The sequence below is a fragment of the Mobula birostris genome, chromosome 21 (assembly GCF_030028105.1).
Source record: "Mobula birostris isolate sMobBir1 chromosome 21, sMobBir1.hap1, whole genome shotgun sequence".
In the NCBI taxonomy this organism is placed as follows: Eukaryota; Metazoa; Chordata; class Chondrichthyes; order Myliobatiformes; family Myliobatidae; genus Mobula; species Mobula birostris.
The window spans coordinates 55,815,638-55,833,785 of record NC_092390.1 but is presented as its reverse complement, the minus strand read 5'-3'; the positions used below and the strand labels follow the sequence as shown (position 1 = coordinate 55,833,785).

Below are 18,148 nucleotides of genomic sequence, written 5' to 3'. Positions count from 1 at the left end.
TGATGTCAGTTAATAATCCCTGAAATATTACTGGAATGGCTAATAATCACCAAAGTAACATTTTCTCAGCTTTACTAAATGGTAACCATAAAGTGGAAAGATTTCCTGCTTTCTGAGAATTTAAACTTAATTTGACAGTCATCAGCTGTCTGTAGTGAGATGAGAAACAATGCACCATTATTCATCATTCTCAGTGGCTTTCAGCAGCAGACGGAAGAGCTGGAGTTTACCGTGGTAATAAGAGAACTAAAGCTAAGTGATGAGTCATAAGACCACCAGACCTGTATTACCATTGAGATCTCTGTGTGAATTGTTAGGAGAAAATAATTTCAATCTTGTCTGGTTGATTAGCTCAGTACTTATAACTAGGATGGTATACAACCTGACTTGGAAAATGAAGATAATATCAGCCAGTAGAAATGCACAGAAAATGCTGGAGGAATTCAACAGGTCGGGTAGTATCTATGGGAATGAATAAACTAGCAATGCTTTGCGTTGAGCCAGTTCTTCAGGACTCTCTCTCACTCTCTTGTGTTTATGATTAGCCAGTAGATCAGCTTCGGGACAAAATTAACCAAAACAATGGGTTGCACTGGACTGGACTATGAATATGGTACTGTGTGGTTAGAGGAGTTCAGAAACAATAGGTTAGAGATCTTGGATTAGACATTTAATTCCTCACCAAAACCCTGAAGAAGTGAGAGCCTGGGATCACACAGGCTCTAGAACCAACATTCAAGTCTAGAACTTGGTCAGAAAAATGGCTTCCCTTTGTTTACCAAGAAGCAGATTTAATCTCAATGGCTAGTGAGTTCTTGTATTTGGTCAACAACACACAAAATGCTGGTGGAATGCAGCAGGTCAGGCAGCATCTATAGGATGGGATATTTGGTCTTTGGGTTTAAGACTCTGAATATAAGTATGCCTTTAATCAGTTGTCAGTGGTGTGGTGTCCCTAATGCTGGTGTGGATTTCACACAACAGGGAAGCATAATGATGATAGCGTCATTGGGTTGATTGGAAAGGGCGTAGAGCAAAGGTACGTTAAAGAAATCTGTTGGAATCAGAATTCTTTGGTTTGAGTACGTTCCAAGCAGGAAGAAAGGTAGAATGTCGAAACACAGAGCTCACTCAATGAAGTGAATAAGAGAAAGAAGGTAAAGGGAATGTGTGACAATGTAATATCATGACAATTTTGCCAAATTAGATTGACTAGAGAAAAGATCACAAAAGATTTTCAGAAACACTGTCAAAAGTCTACTACAGTGATGAATGAGAAGATTGAGAATTGGGGTTGACTAAGGTGAGCAGAAGGAGATTAGGGGAGAGAAGCCAAGTACAAAGCAAGTTCCTCTGTTTACTTTACCATTGAAATAAGATGCAATCCAAGTCATGGTAAAAGGAATTGTGAAGGGCAGATCATACTAAAATAATTTGTTTCTTGATGTGAACGGAACCTAATGTAAGAAAGTGAAGAACAGAAATGGGAGTAGACCATTCAGCCTTTCCTAAATACAGCACCACTCAATAAGCCCCATCTCCAGGCCTCCTGACTCCCATGCCACAGGGTTTGATCATAACCCTCTTGGAGATTACTCGATCGGCCTAAAAACACACCACCAGACTAGATAATTGGATCCAACGGTAGCAAAGCAACATTTGAAGTAAAAGGAAGTAGAAGAAATGAAAGGGGTAGCTTTGTAAACCGTCTTGAGAATGTCGCCCTTGCTCAAGTTGTTCACTGGCGCCATCTTCTTCCATGGTTGGGACCCCCTGCTTTACACAGCCAGTGAAAGTATCTTTCCTGTTCTACCCTGTCAAGTTCCATATGTATTTTATATACTTCAAAGAGCTCTCACTCTGCTAGCTCTAAGCAAGCATAATTCCAATTGAAAAAAATTTTTTTTAAGACTGGATATGCTTGGAATCTGAAATACAGAAAATGGTGGAAACAGTCAGAAGGTCAGGCAGCATCTGTGGAAAGAGACCCTTTGTTGGAAAGAGAAAACAAGCTGGTATTAAATTGCAAAAAATGAAGAACATGGACCCAATCTGCTTAATCTCTTTGTAACACAATCTGTCTCAATCTGGTGAACCTTTGCAGCAGTCTTTGATAGCAGAGTGGGGAGTTCAGTCCTCTATACAATATTTCAGGCGCAGAGTGAACATGGTGCAATATAATTGGTGCAGGTTGTTTGTAGCAGCACATCATCTTATATAATTGCAAACAACAGGAATTCTGCAGATGCTGGAAATTCAAGCAACACACATCAAAGTTGCTGGTGAACACAGCAGGCCAAGCAGCATCTGTAGGAAGAGGTGCAGTCGACGTTTCAGGCCAAGACCCTTCGTCAGGACTAACTGAAGGAAGAGTGTGTAAGGGATATGAAAGTTGGAGGGGGAGGGGGAGATCCAAAATGATAGGAGAAGACAGGAGGGGGAGGGATGGAACCAAGAGCTGGACAGGTGATAGGCAAAAGGGGATACGAGAGGATCATGGGACAGGAGGTCTGGGAAGAAAGACAAGGGGGGGGGGGACCCAGGGGATGGGCAAGAGGTATATTCAGAGGGACAGAGGGAGAAAAAGGAGAGTGAGAGAAAGAATGTGTGCATAAAAATAAGTAACAGATGGGGTATGAGGGGGAGGTGGGGCCTTAGCGGAAGTTAGAGAAGTCGATGTTCATGCCATCAGGTTGGAGGCTACCCAGACGGAATATAAGGTGTTGTTCCTCCAACCTGAGTGTGGCTTCATCTTTACAGTAGAGGAGACCGTGGATAGAGATGTCAGAATGGGAATGGGATGTGGAATTAAAATGTGTGGCCACTGGGAGATCCTGCTTTCTCTGGCGGACAGAGCGTAGATGTTCAGCAAAGCGGTCTCCCAGTCTGCGTCGGGTCTCGCCAATATATAAAAGGCCACATCGGGAGCACCGGACGCAGTATATCACCCCAGTCGACTCACAGGTGAAGTGTCGCCTCACCTGGAAGGACTGTTTGGGGCCCTGAATGGTGGTAAGGGAGGAAGTGTAAGGGTCACCACTATCCCACCACTATGCACATCTTTCCCTCCCTGCCTCTCTCTGCATTCCGCAGGGATCGTTTCCTACACAACTCCCTTGTCCATTCGTCCCCCCCATCCCTCCCCACTGATCTCCCTCCTGGCACTTATCTGTGTAAGCGGAACAAGTGCTACACATGCCCTTACACTTCCTCCCTTACCACCATTCAGGGCCCCAAACAGTCCTTCCAGGTGAGGCGACATTTCACCTTAAAGTCGACTGGGGTGATATACTGTGTCCGGTGCTCCCGATGTGGCCTTTTATATATTGGCGAGACCCGACGCAGACTGGGAGACCGCTTTGCTGAACACCTACGCTCTGTCCGCCAGAGAAAGCAGGATCTCCCAGTGGCCACACATTTTAATTCCACATCCCATTCCCATTCTGACATGTCTCTCCACGGCCTCCTCTACTGTAAAGATGAAGCCACACTCAGGTTGGAGGAACAACACCTTATATTCCTTCTGGGTAGCCTCCAACCTGATGGCATGAACATCGACTTCTCTAACTTCCGCTGATGCCCCACCTCCCCCTCATACCCCATCTGTTACTTATTTTTATGCACACATTCTTTCTCTCACTCTCCTTTTTCTCCCTCTGTCCCTCTGAATATACCTCTTGTCCATCCTCTGGGTCCCCACCCCCTTGTCTTTCTTCCCAGACCTCCTGTCCCATGATCCTCTTGTATCCCTTTTGCCTATCACCTGTCCAGCTCTTGGCTCCATCCCTCCCCCTCCTGTCTTCTCCTATCATTTTGGATCTCCCCCTCCCACTCCAACTTTCAAATCCCTTACACACTCTTCCTTCAGTTAGTCCTGACGAAGGGTCTCGGCCTGAAACGTCGACTGCACCTCTTCCTACAGATGCTGCTTGGTCTGCTGCGTTCACCAGCAACTTTGATGTGTGTTGCTCATCTTATATAATGTACAATTTGTCTTCTAAAGCTCTTACTGTACCTACACATTCAGCAGTGCGTGCAGAAGGATAGCCAGGTTCCCTCAAAACACCAACACCTTTCAAATCTATTTTTAAGCAAACTTGCTTTCCTTTTTTCTACCAGAGTTGATGTCCTTGCAGTTTTCCACATTCCATTCCATCTGCCATGCTTTTGCCTATTCACTGAACTTGTCGGAATCTCCCTGAAGCCCCTCTGCATCCTCTTCGTAGGGGCCATGTTTTCTATTTGCATTGTATTCTGTGCTGCACGTTTATTTTGGTAGTTAGTCATGTGGGTGGGGGTGTTGAAAAAGCCAAGAGTTTAGTTACGTATTCATGCTTTAGGTTGGGGTGAGTTGGAGCTAGGGATAGCCTGGTATGTTTTCTGTTGACTGTTTAATTCCACTTAAGCACACTTAATTAGATTTAATATCACTAGCTTTAGTTTAATTAGCTTTATTGCTTCATTGTTTGTTTTGCAAGCTGTTTAATAAAGGATCAAATACATTTCTTTGACTTTGAACATTATTATTGGGTTGGATCTAAAGGTGTGTGATCCACGTGCTTGGTTTCTAACAGCCGCTATGTTCTTGACAGTCCCTACCACCAGCCGGCTTTGGTGTGAGTATATGCTTGATGCAGTTCCTCGGAATCCCTAGTATAGTCCTAACACCTTAAAAGGTATGTTATACAGTCCTAGTGGGCATGGGTTTCTTGCTGGCTCCAATTGCAATTGGAAAATCTTTAATAAAGTCTAAATTATCTGTAAGATTGTATGATTTACGATCCCTCAAGGTAGAGGGTGTTAATGACAGGTTGGAGAAGTTGGGAATGTACTTGGAGCAGAGGTGGTTGGGAGGCAATTCGACTGAGGGGTTCAGAGTCAGGTTTTGGCAAAGTGATTCTGAAGAAACTATTCTTGTTGTCAGAGGGGTAAAAGCCAGAGGACGATAGTTTTTTAAGCAGTAGACAAAAGACCTTGCAGTGACACAAGGAAATTTCCAAACAGTATGTAGTAATGACTGTAATTTACTGGTTGAAATTACTTGTTAATAGGGGAGGGAGTGGGCTGTGCGCAGTGCAAGAATTGCTTGGCAAGAGGTTAGTTCTATATCCGCACCACCGTGTGTGAAGTTGCCCCTCAAGTCCCTTTGAAGTTTTTCTTCTGTCACCTTAAACCTGAGCCCTCTAGTTTTTTAAGTTTTCTTTCCACATTGACAAAATAAAAAGCTGTGCTCACCCTGTTAATTTTTCAATGTGCAGTCCTGTTGAAAAGTCTTAGGCACATATGTATAGCTAGGGTGCCTAAGACATTTATGCAGTTCTGCAGTAATTTTATGTATTGCACTGTACTGCTGTTGTAGCAAAAGAAAAAAATTTCATGACATATGTGAGTGACGATAAACCTGATTCTGATATGGGTCTCCATTGTGGCCTGAAAGTTGGAAGGAGGTAGGGTGAGGGGAATCATGGTTAGGAAAAGGGGAGGGTTTTACACAAAGTAGTTGCACCATAATAAGTAAGTAGCTGTACTACCTACTTAATTCACAGATTTTTCTCTATTACTATGTACTGCATTGTGCAAAAAACAAAAAAAAATCTGCAGATGCTGGAAATCCAAAGCAGCGCACACAAAATGCTGGAGGAACTCAGCAGGTCAGGCAGCATCTGTGGAAAAGAGCAAACAGTCGACACTTCAAGCCGAGATCCGTCAGCCGATGTTTCAGTAAATGACGACTGTTTACTCTTTTCCATAGATGCTGCCAGGCTTGCTGAGTTCCTCCAACATTTTGCGTGTTGCCTGTGATATTAAACCTGATTCTGATTTCCGCAGAGATGCAGAGAAGCACAGAGAAAGGGGTTTGCTATTTATGCAATGAACTGGTAGTTACTGTGGATCTCCTGTACTCTACTCTATAGATGTTCTTTTGCATTCATGTGGATTGTGAATTTTACATCCGTATTAATGAAGACCAGATATTACTTTGTTCCCCACCTATCACCAGAAGGGCTTCATTTGGGCACCACTGGATAAATATATTACTGGGTTGACACTTAATTTTCTGCTCTTTAACCTTCAGTATCTTCTTGTCTGATTCTGTTATGTTGACTCAGCCGCAACGTTATTTTGTTAATCTGTAGTTGTAATTTCCCTACCTGAACTTCAGTGTTATTGGTTCTAAAATTTAGCAACCAGCAAGGAATGTCAACCACATCCCATTTCATTTGTAATCACCTCATCTTTCTCTGGTGACCTGTGGTGCTGCTTGCTGCTCTTGAACAGAAATTTAACCACCTTTTCTGTCTTCAGCACCAGTGCCTCAGATACGTCTGCCTTCTTCACACAACGGCGGCCTGTTCCTTTGCCACAGTTGGAGGTTCACAACAATGTTGTTCTAGTTCCATAACTATTTCTCTCACCACCTCTTATCCCACCCAGAATAAGGGTATACCACCTTCTCTTTTTATTAACCCATCAACGTACTCATACAACAAATATCCTTTGTAATTTCCCTCACTTTGAATATGTTACATCTCCCCGTCTCCTCTCCTTCCAGCATTAATGAAGGGTGGTCCCCTTCAGGAAGCTTGGTCTACCTTTCCTGCAATTGCAAGAGATGCCACACCCGTCGTTCCACATCCTCTTCAATCATGGGGCTCTGAACACACCTTCCCAGTGCTGATTTGCATTGCAAATATCCTGAATTCAATGCTTATATTGTGTTCTCGACAATGAGGGAGCCAAAAACAGATTGGGTAATCACCTTGTGCCACCTGCAAAGAGCTTGCTAGTTAATTGCCACTTCTGGGCTTTTGCTACTTGTTTGCTTGGTGGGTGGTGGGAGCTGCTGCTTTTTGCTGAATTAAGTGAGGGAGGGGGAAGGTTGATGCTTTGCTGCTGCTTGTGCATGGGAGGCGGGAGAGGGAGCTTTGAGGTTCTAATATTCTTAATGGCACTTATTCTTTGGGGTACTCTTCTGTTTTTCATGGATGTCTGCGAAGAACAAGAATTTCAGGTTGTATAATGTATAAATTCTCTGATAATAACTGGAACCATTTGAAGTTTCTATCACATTCTATCCTCTTTGACCATTAAAATTAAATATATGTGAGGCGGCTGGTGGTACAATGACATTGGCGCTGGACCCGGGAGCGGAGGTTCCCGGGTTCGAAACCAGTCGGGTCCGCTCCCGAGTATGCTTTCCATCCGTGCCGGGTTGGGTGTTGAGATCACAACTTGACCTCGTAAAACAAAAGGGAAAAATACTGCGAAGAATGTCTGTGTGAGGAGTGGCGTGCCACGCAGTCTCTCTCTCGCTCTGCGCCTTGTAAAAGCCATGAAAAAGATATCATCACGGACGCACGCACATGTAGACGCACAAACACAGACTCGCATGCACGCAGGCACACGCCAAAAAATAAACAATAAGAGATATGTAAATTGTTTAGGCATTGGTTGGCAAATGGGCAGCATGGTAGTGTAGCAGTTAGCGTAACCAACGCTCTGGGTTCAATTACGCTGCTGTCTGTAAGGAATTTGTACATTCTCTCTGTGACCTTCTCAGTTCCCCCCAGCTGCGCTGGGTTCCTTCCACCTAAAGGGGGACAGGTTAGTAGGTTAATTGGTCACGTGGGGTGTATTTCGTCAGCAGTGGCCGAAATGGCCTGTTACTGTGCTGTATCTCCAAATAAAGTTAACATTGGATTGAATCAGGTGGACTGGAGTGTGAGGGAATGTATTTGGGAATGTGTAAGCAAGTGGAGCATAGTGGTGTAGAGGAGCTGAGAAACCTTGCAGAAAGGACTCTTCCCCCCCCCCTTCCCCCACCTCCCACCCCAGACTGGGAGAAGCGATGCAGCAGATTGTAACATCGAAACCGCGAGCTGGCGGCGTCCCACTCTTGGTTTGTTGCAGAAGCGACCTCTCTCTCCCTTGCGAGCAAGACAGAGCCTGATTGAGATACTGAAGTGCTGGGTTATGGACTGTAGTTTCCTGGTGGACTCTAAATCAAGGGCTGTTTGGGGACTTTGCAATTGCTTGCATGGTTAGCGGGGAGAAGGGCTCAGTGCTTTTGCTGGAGCAAGTAGGGGAGGAGAGGGTTAATGCTTTTGCTGCTGCTTGTGGGGGGGGGCTTTGCGGTTTTGATGTTTCTGTCATATATTTTGGGGCGGGGGGGGGTTGCCCTGTTTTGTGGATGTCTGTGAAGAGTAAGAATTTCAGGTTGTATTCTGTATGCATACTCTTGATAAACTGAACCATTGAATTGAATGCATGTCTATGGATGCTTGGCAAGAGTGGTTAGTCAAGTGAGTTAATAGCGGAATGTGAGGGAATGTATTTGGAAAAGTGTGACAAGGGAATATGCAAATAAGTGGACCATAGTGGTGTAGTGGAGCAGAGAGACCTTGGAATGCGTGTCCATAGATTCTTGGCAAGAGTGGTCAATCAGGTGATTAAATAGACATGGCATGCTTTCCTTTAGCTGCAAAGCAGAGCACGGAACCAATGCCAGGACTGTGAGCAGTGCTAATTTCATCAATGCTTGAGTGCAATCAGAAGCGGATTTATTATCACTGGCATGTGATGTGAAATTTGTTACTTAGCAGCAGCAGTTTAATGCAGTACATAATCTAGCAGAGGGAAAGAAAAATAATAATAAATAAACAAGTAAATCAATTACGTATATTGAATAGATTATTTAAAAATGGGCAAAAACAGAAATACTGTATATTAAAAAAGTGAGGTAGTGTCCAAAGCTTCAAAGTCCATTCAGGAATCAGATGGCAGAGGGGAAGAAGCTGTTCTGAATCGCTGAGTGTGTGCCTTCAGGCCTCTCCATCTCCTACCTGATGGTTGTGGCTATATGATTTAGGATTGCATTGAATGTTGTGTGAAGAGATCTAGGTGCATTTTGAAACCACGAGACTCTATCCTGATGCAAAGTTTCAACCTGAAAGGTCAACCGTTCCTTTCCTCCTGCAGGTGCTGTTTGATCTGGGGATTGTTTATTGCTGTATGGGAATGTTGTCAGGACTTTTAGTTGTAAGGAAAGATTGGGGGGGGTGAGATGGGATGATGATCTTTGTGCTGGTGGGTATGAAATTGAGAGGCCTAAACTGAACGGCTGGTTGGCAGGTTGGAGATACGTCTCTACCAAATGAGGTGTGAGGCACTCCTTCCCTCTGCTAGCCTGCAGGTCACCCTTGGGCAAGGTGTAGCACCTGCTCAGCCACTTGAAGCCATGGGAGCAGGTGGTGGATGGTCGTATGAGCAGCTGGTGTATCTCACAAGTCCTGGTTATGTGACCACTGATGCCAGGCAGACAATCTCTGAAGGGTATTGATAATGGCTGGGGTCGTCCATCTTGTAAAGACACTGCCCAGAAGAATACAATGGTAAAACCACTTTTGTAGAAAAATTTGCCAAGAACAATAATGGTGATGGAAAGACCACGATTGCCAAGTCATGGCACATGATGATGATGATGATTAAATAGAATGGGCTTTCTGGAAGCACGGTCAAAAACTGAGGGGGGAGTAGGAGTAGCTGATGAAAGGGTTGAAGGGAGATGAAGAATTGGTCTAAACAAGCAGCAGTAGGGACATAAAAGGTTCTGCCTTGCAAGGATGTGTAGTGGCATAGTGGTATCCTGCACTGGACTTTGAGGTGAGTGGTCCTAGGTTCGGATCCGGCTGGCTCCTGCATGCTTTCCATCGGTGCTGGGTTGAGTGCTGAGCTAACAACTTGACCTCGTAAAAAAAAACCCCACAAAAATGGTAAAGAAATGGCAAGGTTGCCACTCGATGCACCACAAGGTGCGGAAAGGAACAGCAACATAATTAACAAAGATGAGATCTTAATACATTACACATCAATGATTTGGATGATGGAATTGACAGCTTTGTGGCCAAGTTTCTGGATGATATGAAGATGGGTGAAGGGGTAGGTAGATTTGAGGAAGTAGAGAGACTATAGAAAGACAGATTAGGAGAATGGACAAAGAAGTGACAGATGGAATACAGTATTGGGAAATGTATGGTCATGCACAGAAATAAAAGCACAGACTATTTTCTAAGTGGAGAAAATTCAAAAATCTGAGGTGCAAGGGGACTTCAGAGTGCTTGTGTAGGATTCCCTAAAGGTTAATTTGGAGGTTGAGTCTGTGGTGAGGAAGGCAAATGTAACGTTAGCATTCATTATGAGAGGACGAGAATATAAAAACAAGGACGTAATGTTGAGGCTTTATAAAACACTGATGAGAACTCTCTTGGAGTATTGTGAGCAGTTTTGGGCCTCTTACCTAAGAAAGGATGTGCTGACATTGGAGCAGGTTCAAAGAAGGTTGATGAAAATGATTCTGAGTTGAAAGGCTTGTCATCTGAAGAGCGTTTGATGGCTCTGGGCATCTACTCACTGGAATTCAGAAGAATGAGGATAATTTCATTGAAATCTATTGATATGGTGGATGAGGAGAGGATGTTTCCTATGGTGGGAGAGAGGACAGCCTCAAAAAAGAGAACTGTCCTTTTAGAGTGGAGATGAGGAGGAATTTCTTTAGCCAGAATTTGTTGTCAGGGGCAGCTGTGGAGGCCAAGTCATTGGGTGTATTTAAGGCAGAGGTTGATAGATTCTTAATTAAGCAGGGCATGAAGGGATTTGAGGAGAAGGTGGGAGACTGGGGCTGAGAGGGAAAATGGATCGGTCATGATGAAATGGTAGAACGGACTTGATGGGCCAAATGACCTAATTCTGGTGCTATATCTTATAGTCTTAATCACATGTTTTGGGAATATGGGTATGTGTGTACATGATGGACGGTGCCAAGTAGGCCTGTATGTCAAAGGTGGAATTTGGTTGAATGACTCTTCATCTCTTGTTTTGTGCACTTCTGTGACTAGTTGTCATCCCAGCAGAAAAATTGGTATTGTGGACGGTGCAAACATTCATTATTGTTAACAATGGGACCCATTCTTTTATTCGTCCCCTGGCGTGTTAGAATTCCAATGCCTTAAGACCGATGTATTGTATAGCCTGTTTCTCAACAACCCATTTTCAAAGAGCTGAGGTGGGGTGTGCTACTGTTTCATGGGTAACAAATTGTTCCTGTTGGCTGGTTTATCATTGTGCCCTTGGACTGATGGAAGGGCACGCAGCCAGTTCTTGCTGATCATGACAGGATAATTTACAGTTTTTTCCACTGCTGAAGCCCTGAGGCAGGCTTGACTAAGAGACTTGTCTGTATAAAATAATTCAGTCTCCTCATTTATTTGATTTCCTTTTAGCCTCGTGCTTTGTATGGTGGTTGCAGATATTCGTTTCCCAAATCTGTTATAAATACGTCTTCAGTTGGGTTGGGGTAGTTTTTAGACCATAAGACTGTAAGATATAGGAACAGGATTAGGCCAGTTGGCCCATCAAGTCTGCTCCTTCATTTCATCATGGCTGATCCATTTTCCCACTCAACCCCATCCTCCTACTTTCTCCCCATATCCGTTCATGCCGTGACGAATCACGAATCTATCAACCTCTGCCTTAGATATACATGACGTCTTGTTCTCGAGCCTGTCACTCTGCTTGGGCCTAGGCTGCCGTCAGCAGCTCATCAAAGTCCTCTGTCTTGGGCCAGTCTTCATGTGTAGCTCATCGAAGATCCTTCCTCTGCCAGGGATGACGCCTTTGGAGCACCCGTTGGCGTTTCTGTAGCGCTGGGGTTATAGGGGATGGGGTAGCTAGCCACGTGTCCAACCTACCCCCTTTCGCAGCTGAGCTTGGGGCTGTCCGTGGTGGAGTTTTTGCCTTTAGTACTACAAGGAGTTCCAGCAATGCACATGGCCGAGGTCGTGGTTGTACATCTCATTGTATGTTTTAAAAAATGATTCCTAATTAGACAGGGATTGTTAGTTATATTTGAGACTCGTTGTATAAGTAAAGCAAAATTTGTTACAGATTTATAATGGAATAGATGGGTTATATTCTGTCAAGTCATGGAATATGCATCATGTCCATATTTTCATATATATTTTGAATATTTAATACATATAGTGAATGCCTAATTCATTGTTTGTGCAATTCCTCTTTAACCCTGTAATTACTCTGACTACTTAATCTTGTTTTTGAAGTTAAATCTATCCCTGTTAGTTTAAAAAAATGATCATTGACAATGTTGCCTGCAGGTTTTGGTGAAAAATGATTGCTGTATGTTTGAAGCCAAGACATTTATTGTGGTCTAATACATCACTTTGCTGTGAATACACCAAGAGCAGTATAATTTAGAGCATTACTCCAGCCACTCTGACAGTTCTGATCGTTCTCATTAATACTTCCGTTTATTGCACTGTTCAGCTGTTTTGCGTATGGACTAATAAATATTTTCTTGTTACCAGCCACTGATTTGCTGCTGGCCTGGAACCCTATTTGCCTCGGTCTGGTGGAAGGAGTCATCGGGAAGATTCAGCTTCATACAGGTAAGATGTTACTCACTGGGGCTAAGTTGCTCATTGGCAAGGTGATCGGACAGTTGCAGACTGAACACGAGATTCTGCAGTTGCTGTGAGTCTAGAGCAGCACACACAAAATGCTAGAGGAACTCAGCAGGTCAGGCAGCATCTATGGAGAGGAATAAACAATAATAAAGTTAGAAACTAAACTTGGAAGTAATATTTTTATTTCCAGATTCTCAGCATTGAAACATTAAACAGTGCTTTGTAGAGTATGGGATTAGAATGCTTTTGAAAGAATACAATGTGAAATCTGCTCAACAAATCTGTTGCATGGAATTTTTAAGTCAGATTTTTTAACAGGTTTGTGTATTTTTTTTGTTGAAAGTCTATAACTGAGATGATGATAAACACACTCCTTGCACGTGCATTCACTCACACACAAACGTTGCCTTGTCATTCTGGTGTTGTGGTGAGTGCACGCACCTCAGTGTCTTCCTCAGTACACCCACTGTTGTCCCTCCGCAATGCTACATACATTCAGAGTCAGACACCAAAGTTTAGTTTAATTCTCAACTGAGCTGATGTGCTCGGGTTGGCTTTCTTGTGCCTTTCCCTCCATACACACTAGAACATTCCATTTCTTTAGTAATGGGGATGTGTAAGTGTGTATATGTTCTTTGTGTACTATATTTAAGTTAGATACTTCTGTTGGTTTTGTAACTATAGTGTGGGGTGCATCATATTCTAATTCCTGTGTAGTCTTAAGCTAACTTCGTTGGCTTAAGACTACACAGTAAAGATGGTATGTCCTGGTGCCAAAATAAAGGAGTTCTTCGTCTTCAGAAAGTGAGGGAGGGATCAGGGCTGCAGGAGCTCACACTGGATAAGAATGAGTATGGCGCTATTGTTGTGTTTTCTGGTAGATATCATCTTGTAAATGGTGGCATTTTTCTTTCACTATATTCACTAATTTTTGTAAGTTTGTTTTTTTGACGTACCCGATGAATACCCTTACACTAAAGTGCGAAGTGACTTGTGCATGGAACAAGGTGCTGGGGAAGTTGGTGGAGGCGGATAGGGCAGCAGCATTTTGAGGCATTAGATTGACAGGGTATGGGGTGATTATAGATCACGTGCAGGCAGATTAATTTGGTATTTTCTGCATGCTGAAAGGCCTGTGCTATACTACGTTATCTATTGAGTGTTTCTGGCATTTTCTTGCTCTCTCAAATAAATAAATATTGGCTGACAGACCTTTCTGTCACCCACAAATATGGCATTTGTCATTTGGATTTTAAATTGAAAATTGTAACTTGCTGTTAAAGTTGAGCTGTGAATTTCAGAAGATGTTCACTGCAAAAAAAAATTAAGCAAGCAGAAAAAGCATCTACTTTCCTTTTTGGCCAAGGTATTTATTAAAGTTCAGGAAGGGCAATTGCAGAAATATTTGAATTGATGAAGATGTTAGAAGTTGGGCAAAACAGAGTTGACTATGGATGTGCATCCAAGCTGTTGCCCAGGTAACAAGCTCCCCCTCTCCGCACATCTGATGACCCAAAGGAACAGCTGAGACCGATGCAGTTTGGCACCAGCGGTGTCGCAGGAGTTGCCAATCAGTGTTGAACTCAACATAGGACTCCAGCTCTGGATTTTTCCCCTCGGGGTTTACTCCCGAAACCTTCCCCATGAGTGGGTATAGCTGCAAGGCAGCAGAGGTTTGAGATCAGAGTTTTCCTTCTCCTAGATGAGCTGCCAATCGTGAGCTGACAAGCCACATCTGCCTGAAGTGTCTGATTTTAAGGCACCAGCAACCCACCTGTGTGGGTTATTAAAACAAATTATTACCACAAATAACTTATTAAAATATAATTCAGAATGTATGTAGTGCACCATACAGGTAAACAGCTTGCTCTCCTGGTAATGAGACCTTTGTGGTGGTAGGGTACTCATTTGTGTCATGGCCTGAGGGAAGAAGCTGGCAATCCTGGTCTTGAAGCTCCTGTACCACTTCCCTGGCAGTGCTGCATAGGATGGGTGTATGGATCTTCAACAATGCTTTGGCCCTTTGTATACAATGCTCCTGGTAAATGTCACAAATAAAGGAGAGAGGGAGATCCTGGTGAATCTTGTCTACATTGAGGCTCAGGATGTTTGTTCTCATACTGTTTGACAAGCCTCTGTACCTTCTCTCTGTATGCCGACTTATCATTCTTGCTGATAAGGCCAACCGCTGTAGTATTCAGCGAACTCAATGATGCAGTTTGAGCTGGATCTGGCAGTGCAGTCGTGAGTCACTAGCGGATGAAGTACACAACCCTGGGGTCACCCCTGTTCAGTGCCCTGAGCTGGAGCTTCAGGCGTCACTGCCCACTCAGACTGACCGGGGTCTTCCCATCAAGAAGTCCAAGATCCAGTTACAGAGAAGGGTTTTGAGTCCCAGTGAGGACAGTTTACCCACCATCCTCTGAGGGAAGATTGTGTTAAACGCCGAGCTGAATTCGATGCACAACAGCCTGGTGTATGAGGCATCATTTCTGAGTTGGGATAGGAGACAGTGGAGGACCGAGGCTATGGCATCATCTGTGGACTGGTTTAAGCGGTAGGCAAACTGGACAAGGCCCAATGTACTGTAGCTGGAAAGTGGTATTACCTGCATCGCAGCAGGGGATTAGTATATCGGGTGTCTGGTTTCTTTGCATTCTCAATGAAAATTTTCTCTTGCCATACATTGTTCGTACTTTTACAGTTGTAAAGATATGAAGTGATAACATTTTGTCATAGTTACTTGGTAAAACGGATACCATCTTCCGGTATCAGCTATTATCATGTATGCTGTTAAATAGAGAAATGCTGGTAACCTGGCCATAGGCTGCATAGTATACAGTTGCTGTCTAATGATAGGATAGATCCACTAAGACTTTGTGAGAGCTTGGTTTTGTAAAAATGCATATAACATAGTCCCCGTTGAATTTTGTAGTGAAGTCAGAGCGACTGTCGTATAACCCTAATGATTTCTATAGCATGTAACTCCTGAGAATACATTTCATATTTCAGATGATCTTATCTTTATTTAGTGATACACCTTCTGGTCCTTCAAGCTGCGCTGCCCCAGCAACCCCGACAACCCCAATTAACCCTAACCTTATCACGGGACAATTTACAACGACTAATTAACCTACCCAGCACGTCTTTGGATTGTGGGAGGAAATGGGATCACCTGGGGGAAATCCACTCATTCTGCCGGGAGGATGTACAGAGATTCCTTACAGAACAGCGCCAGAACTGAGCTCCAAATTCCCCAAGCTGTAATGGCATCGTGCTAACCGCTATGCTGCCTTGGAGCTCTTCAAAAACAAAATGTGTTAAAATTGTGCTTGATTTTATTTTGGTTGTGAGAAATGTCTACTCCAGCAGCTTGGTCACCACTTAGAAAGCAGACATCTTGAGAGAAGATGAAATTACAAATTGCACCAGAGCAGAAATAATGGATTTCTCAGGCTACAGTACCCCTGGGGCAGTGAGTTATGTTATCCCTTTGCTGGCTGGAAAATGGGATTTGTCACTCCATCTGAGTGGAAGGCATAGTTTAATTCCTGAGACAGAAGAAAACTGATTTATTTCATAGATGTTGGTTTTCTGTCATATCCAACAATATCAGGAGAGATTCTAAAGTGGAGAAGTCATTGCATTGGGGCAGTTCCACTCTCTCGGCCTTGGAAGTCCGGTAGTAATCATCACGAACTGGGGTCTTCCTTTGTTGCAATGGGACGACTGTGACTTTTTCTGTGCCCTTTGCTGTCCACGGAGCGTTGCAGTACCACTTTCCTGGCCTTTGGATCTCACTGTAGATCTCGTCCGCCCAGTCTACCGGAGATGACTTCACATGCTAGGACAGGCAAGTTCCTGTCTCACCGGGATAGAAGCTGCCAGCTACCCTCATCTGAGTTGGCCGTCCTGCTGGAGCAGGATATGGCTGCTATCGCATGAGCTGAGAGCTAAGTATCTGGTGGAGCTCAAAGGTGAATGAGCCGCCCAAGTATGGATACGACAAGCCCCCTTGCCAGAGGTGCTACTCCTCCCTGCATACCCCATACACCCCTATAGAAACAGCATGGTAACCGGCTCTTCTGGCCCAGTGATCCTACGCTACCCAACTATGCCCATGTGACCAATTAATTTACTAACCTGCATGCTTTTGGAAGGTGGAGGGAAATCTGGAGCACCTGGAGGAAATCATGTGGTCACAAAGAGAAAAAACTCTTAATAGAGAGCCGCAGAATTAAGCTCTGGTTGCTGTGCTGTAATAACGTTACACTGACTGGTACGCTACTGTGCAGTTCCTACTAGGCCGTGGCCATGACAGTATAACTCCTAACCCCTAGACTTGGACTAGGGCTGGTGGCATAGTGGCATCTGCACTGGACTTCGAGGCGAGTGGTTCAGGGTTCAAACCCAGCCAGCTCCTTGCATGTTTTCCATCCGTGCTGGGTTGAGCGTTGAGCTAGCAACTCGACCTTGTTTTAAAAAAAAAGCATAAAATGCTAAAGAGACGGCAAGGCTACACCACAAGGCACGGGAAGGAACAATGGGCCTAGAACTACAGCTCAGTTCCGATATCTGTAGGTTCTGTTTCATGCGAACTCTAGAATTTAAACCATAAGCAACTCACTCACTCAGATCAGATATTACAAGAATGTTGATCCCTGGACTAGCATAACTTTTCCTAATACAAACAAATTGCTGGAGGAACTCACCAGGTTGGACAGCATCAATGGAAAGGAATAGATTGTCAACATTTTGAACCAAGACTCTTCCGCAGGACTGGAAAGGAAGGGTAAAGATGGCAAGCATCTTCCCCCTTCCTTTCCAGTCTTGATGAAGGGTCTCGACCATAGATGCTACCTGACCTGTTGGGTTCCTCCAGCATTTTGTGTTTCTCTGGATTTCCAGCATCTGCAGAATCTCCTCTGCTTACAACTTTTCTCACGCTACCTTATTGAATTCAAAACCTTCAATGAGCATCATGCGTACCAGAGCAGTGACGTGTGGAGCTTCTGATATTTATGGAAAACAGGCAGTCTGGAGCTTGCAGCCAGAATTTTAAATGGATATTTATTGAGATACAGCGCAGAATGGGCCTTTCTGGCCCTTCGAGCTGCTCAGCAATGCCCCGATTTAATCCTAGCCTTATCACGGGACAATTTACAATGACCAGGTAACCTATCAACCGGTACGTCTTTGGACTGTGGGAGGAAACCGGAGTACCCGGAGGAAACCCACGTGGTCACTGGGAGAACGTACAAACTCCTTACAGACAGCAGCAGGAACTGAACTCGAGTTGCTTGTGCTGTAAAGCGTTGTGCTAACCACGACCCTATCGGCCTCTTAACTTGACCTCTCAAATAGATGTGCAATTCAACTGATTTTACACCTTAACACAGAATGTCTTCCGATCACCTGAATTGACAGATAGCAGACATCCCACCTCTCCCGGAAGTTCCGGGAGTCTCCCGCAAATTGATGGTGCTACCTCCCTGAAATGAGTTTTTGCAGAGTGGGATGTCTGAGATAGTCACAAGGTGACAAAAGGAATGCATCCAGAGAATGCAGTCCATATGTGAGAGGTGATAATTGGAAGTTCCTTCATATCATAACTAATCAGTGACTTTTTTCTCCCCCAAAATAATAGTAGTGCTGACCTGCTGAAGTAA

General features: G+C 44.0%; 1 protein-coding gene across 2 annotated transcripts in view; it reads left to right on the top strand.

Moving 5' to 3' along the window:
* inpp5f (inositol polyphosphate-5-phosphatase F) overlaps window positions 1–18,148 on the top strand; it is a 267,473-nt gene that overhangs the window by 80,843 nt on the left and 168,482 nt on the right. The window contains exon 2 of one of the 2 annotated variants that reach the window (XM_072239522.1): window positions 12,381–12,461. The exons of the other annotated variant lie outside the window; for it this stretch is intronic. Within the exon in view, the coding sequence (XP_072095623.1) occupies window positions 12,381–12,461 (81 nt within the window). The remainder of the gene's footprint in view (window positions 1–12,380; window positions 12,462–18,148) is intronic. 2 annotated transcript variants of the gene reach the window in all.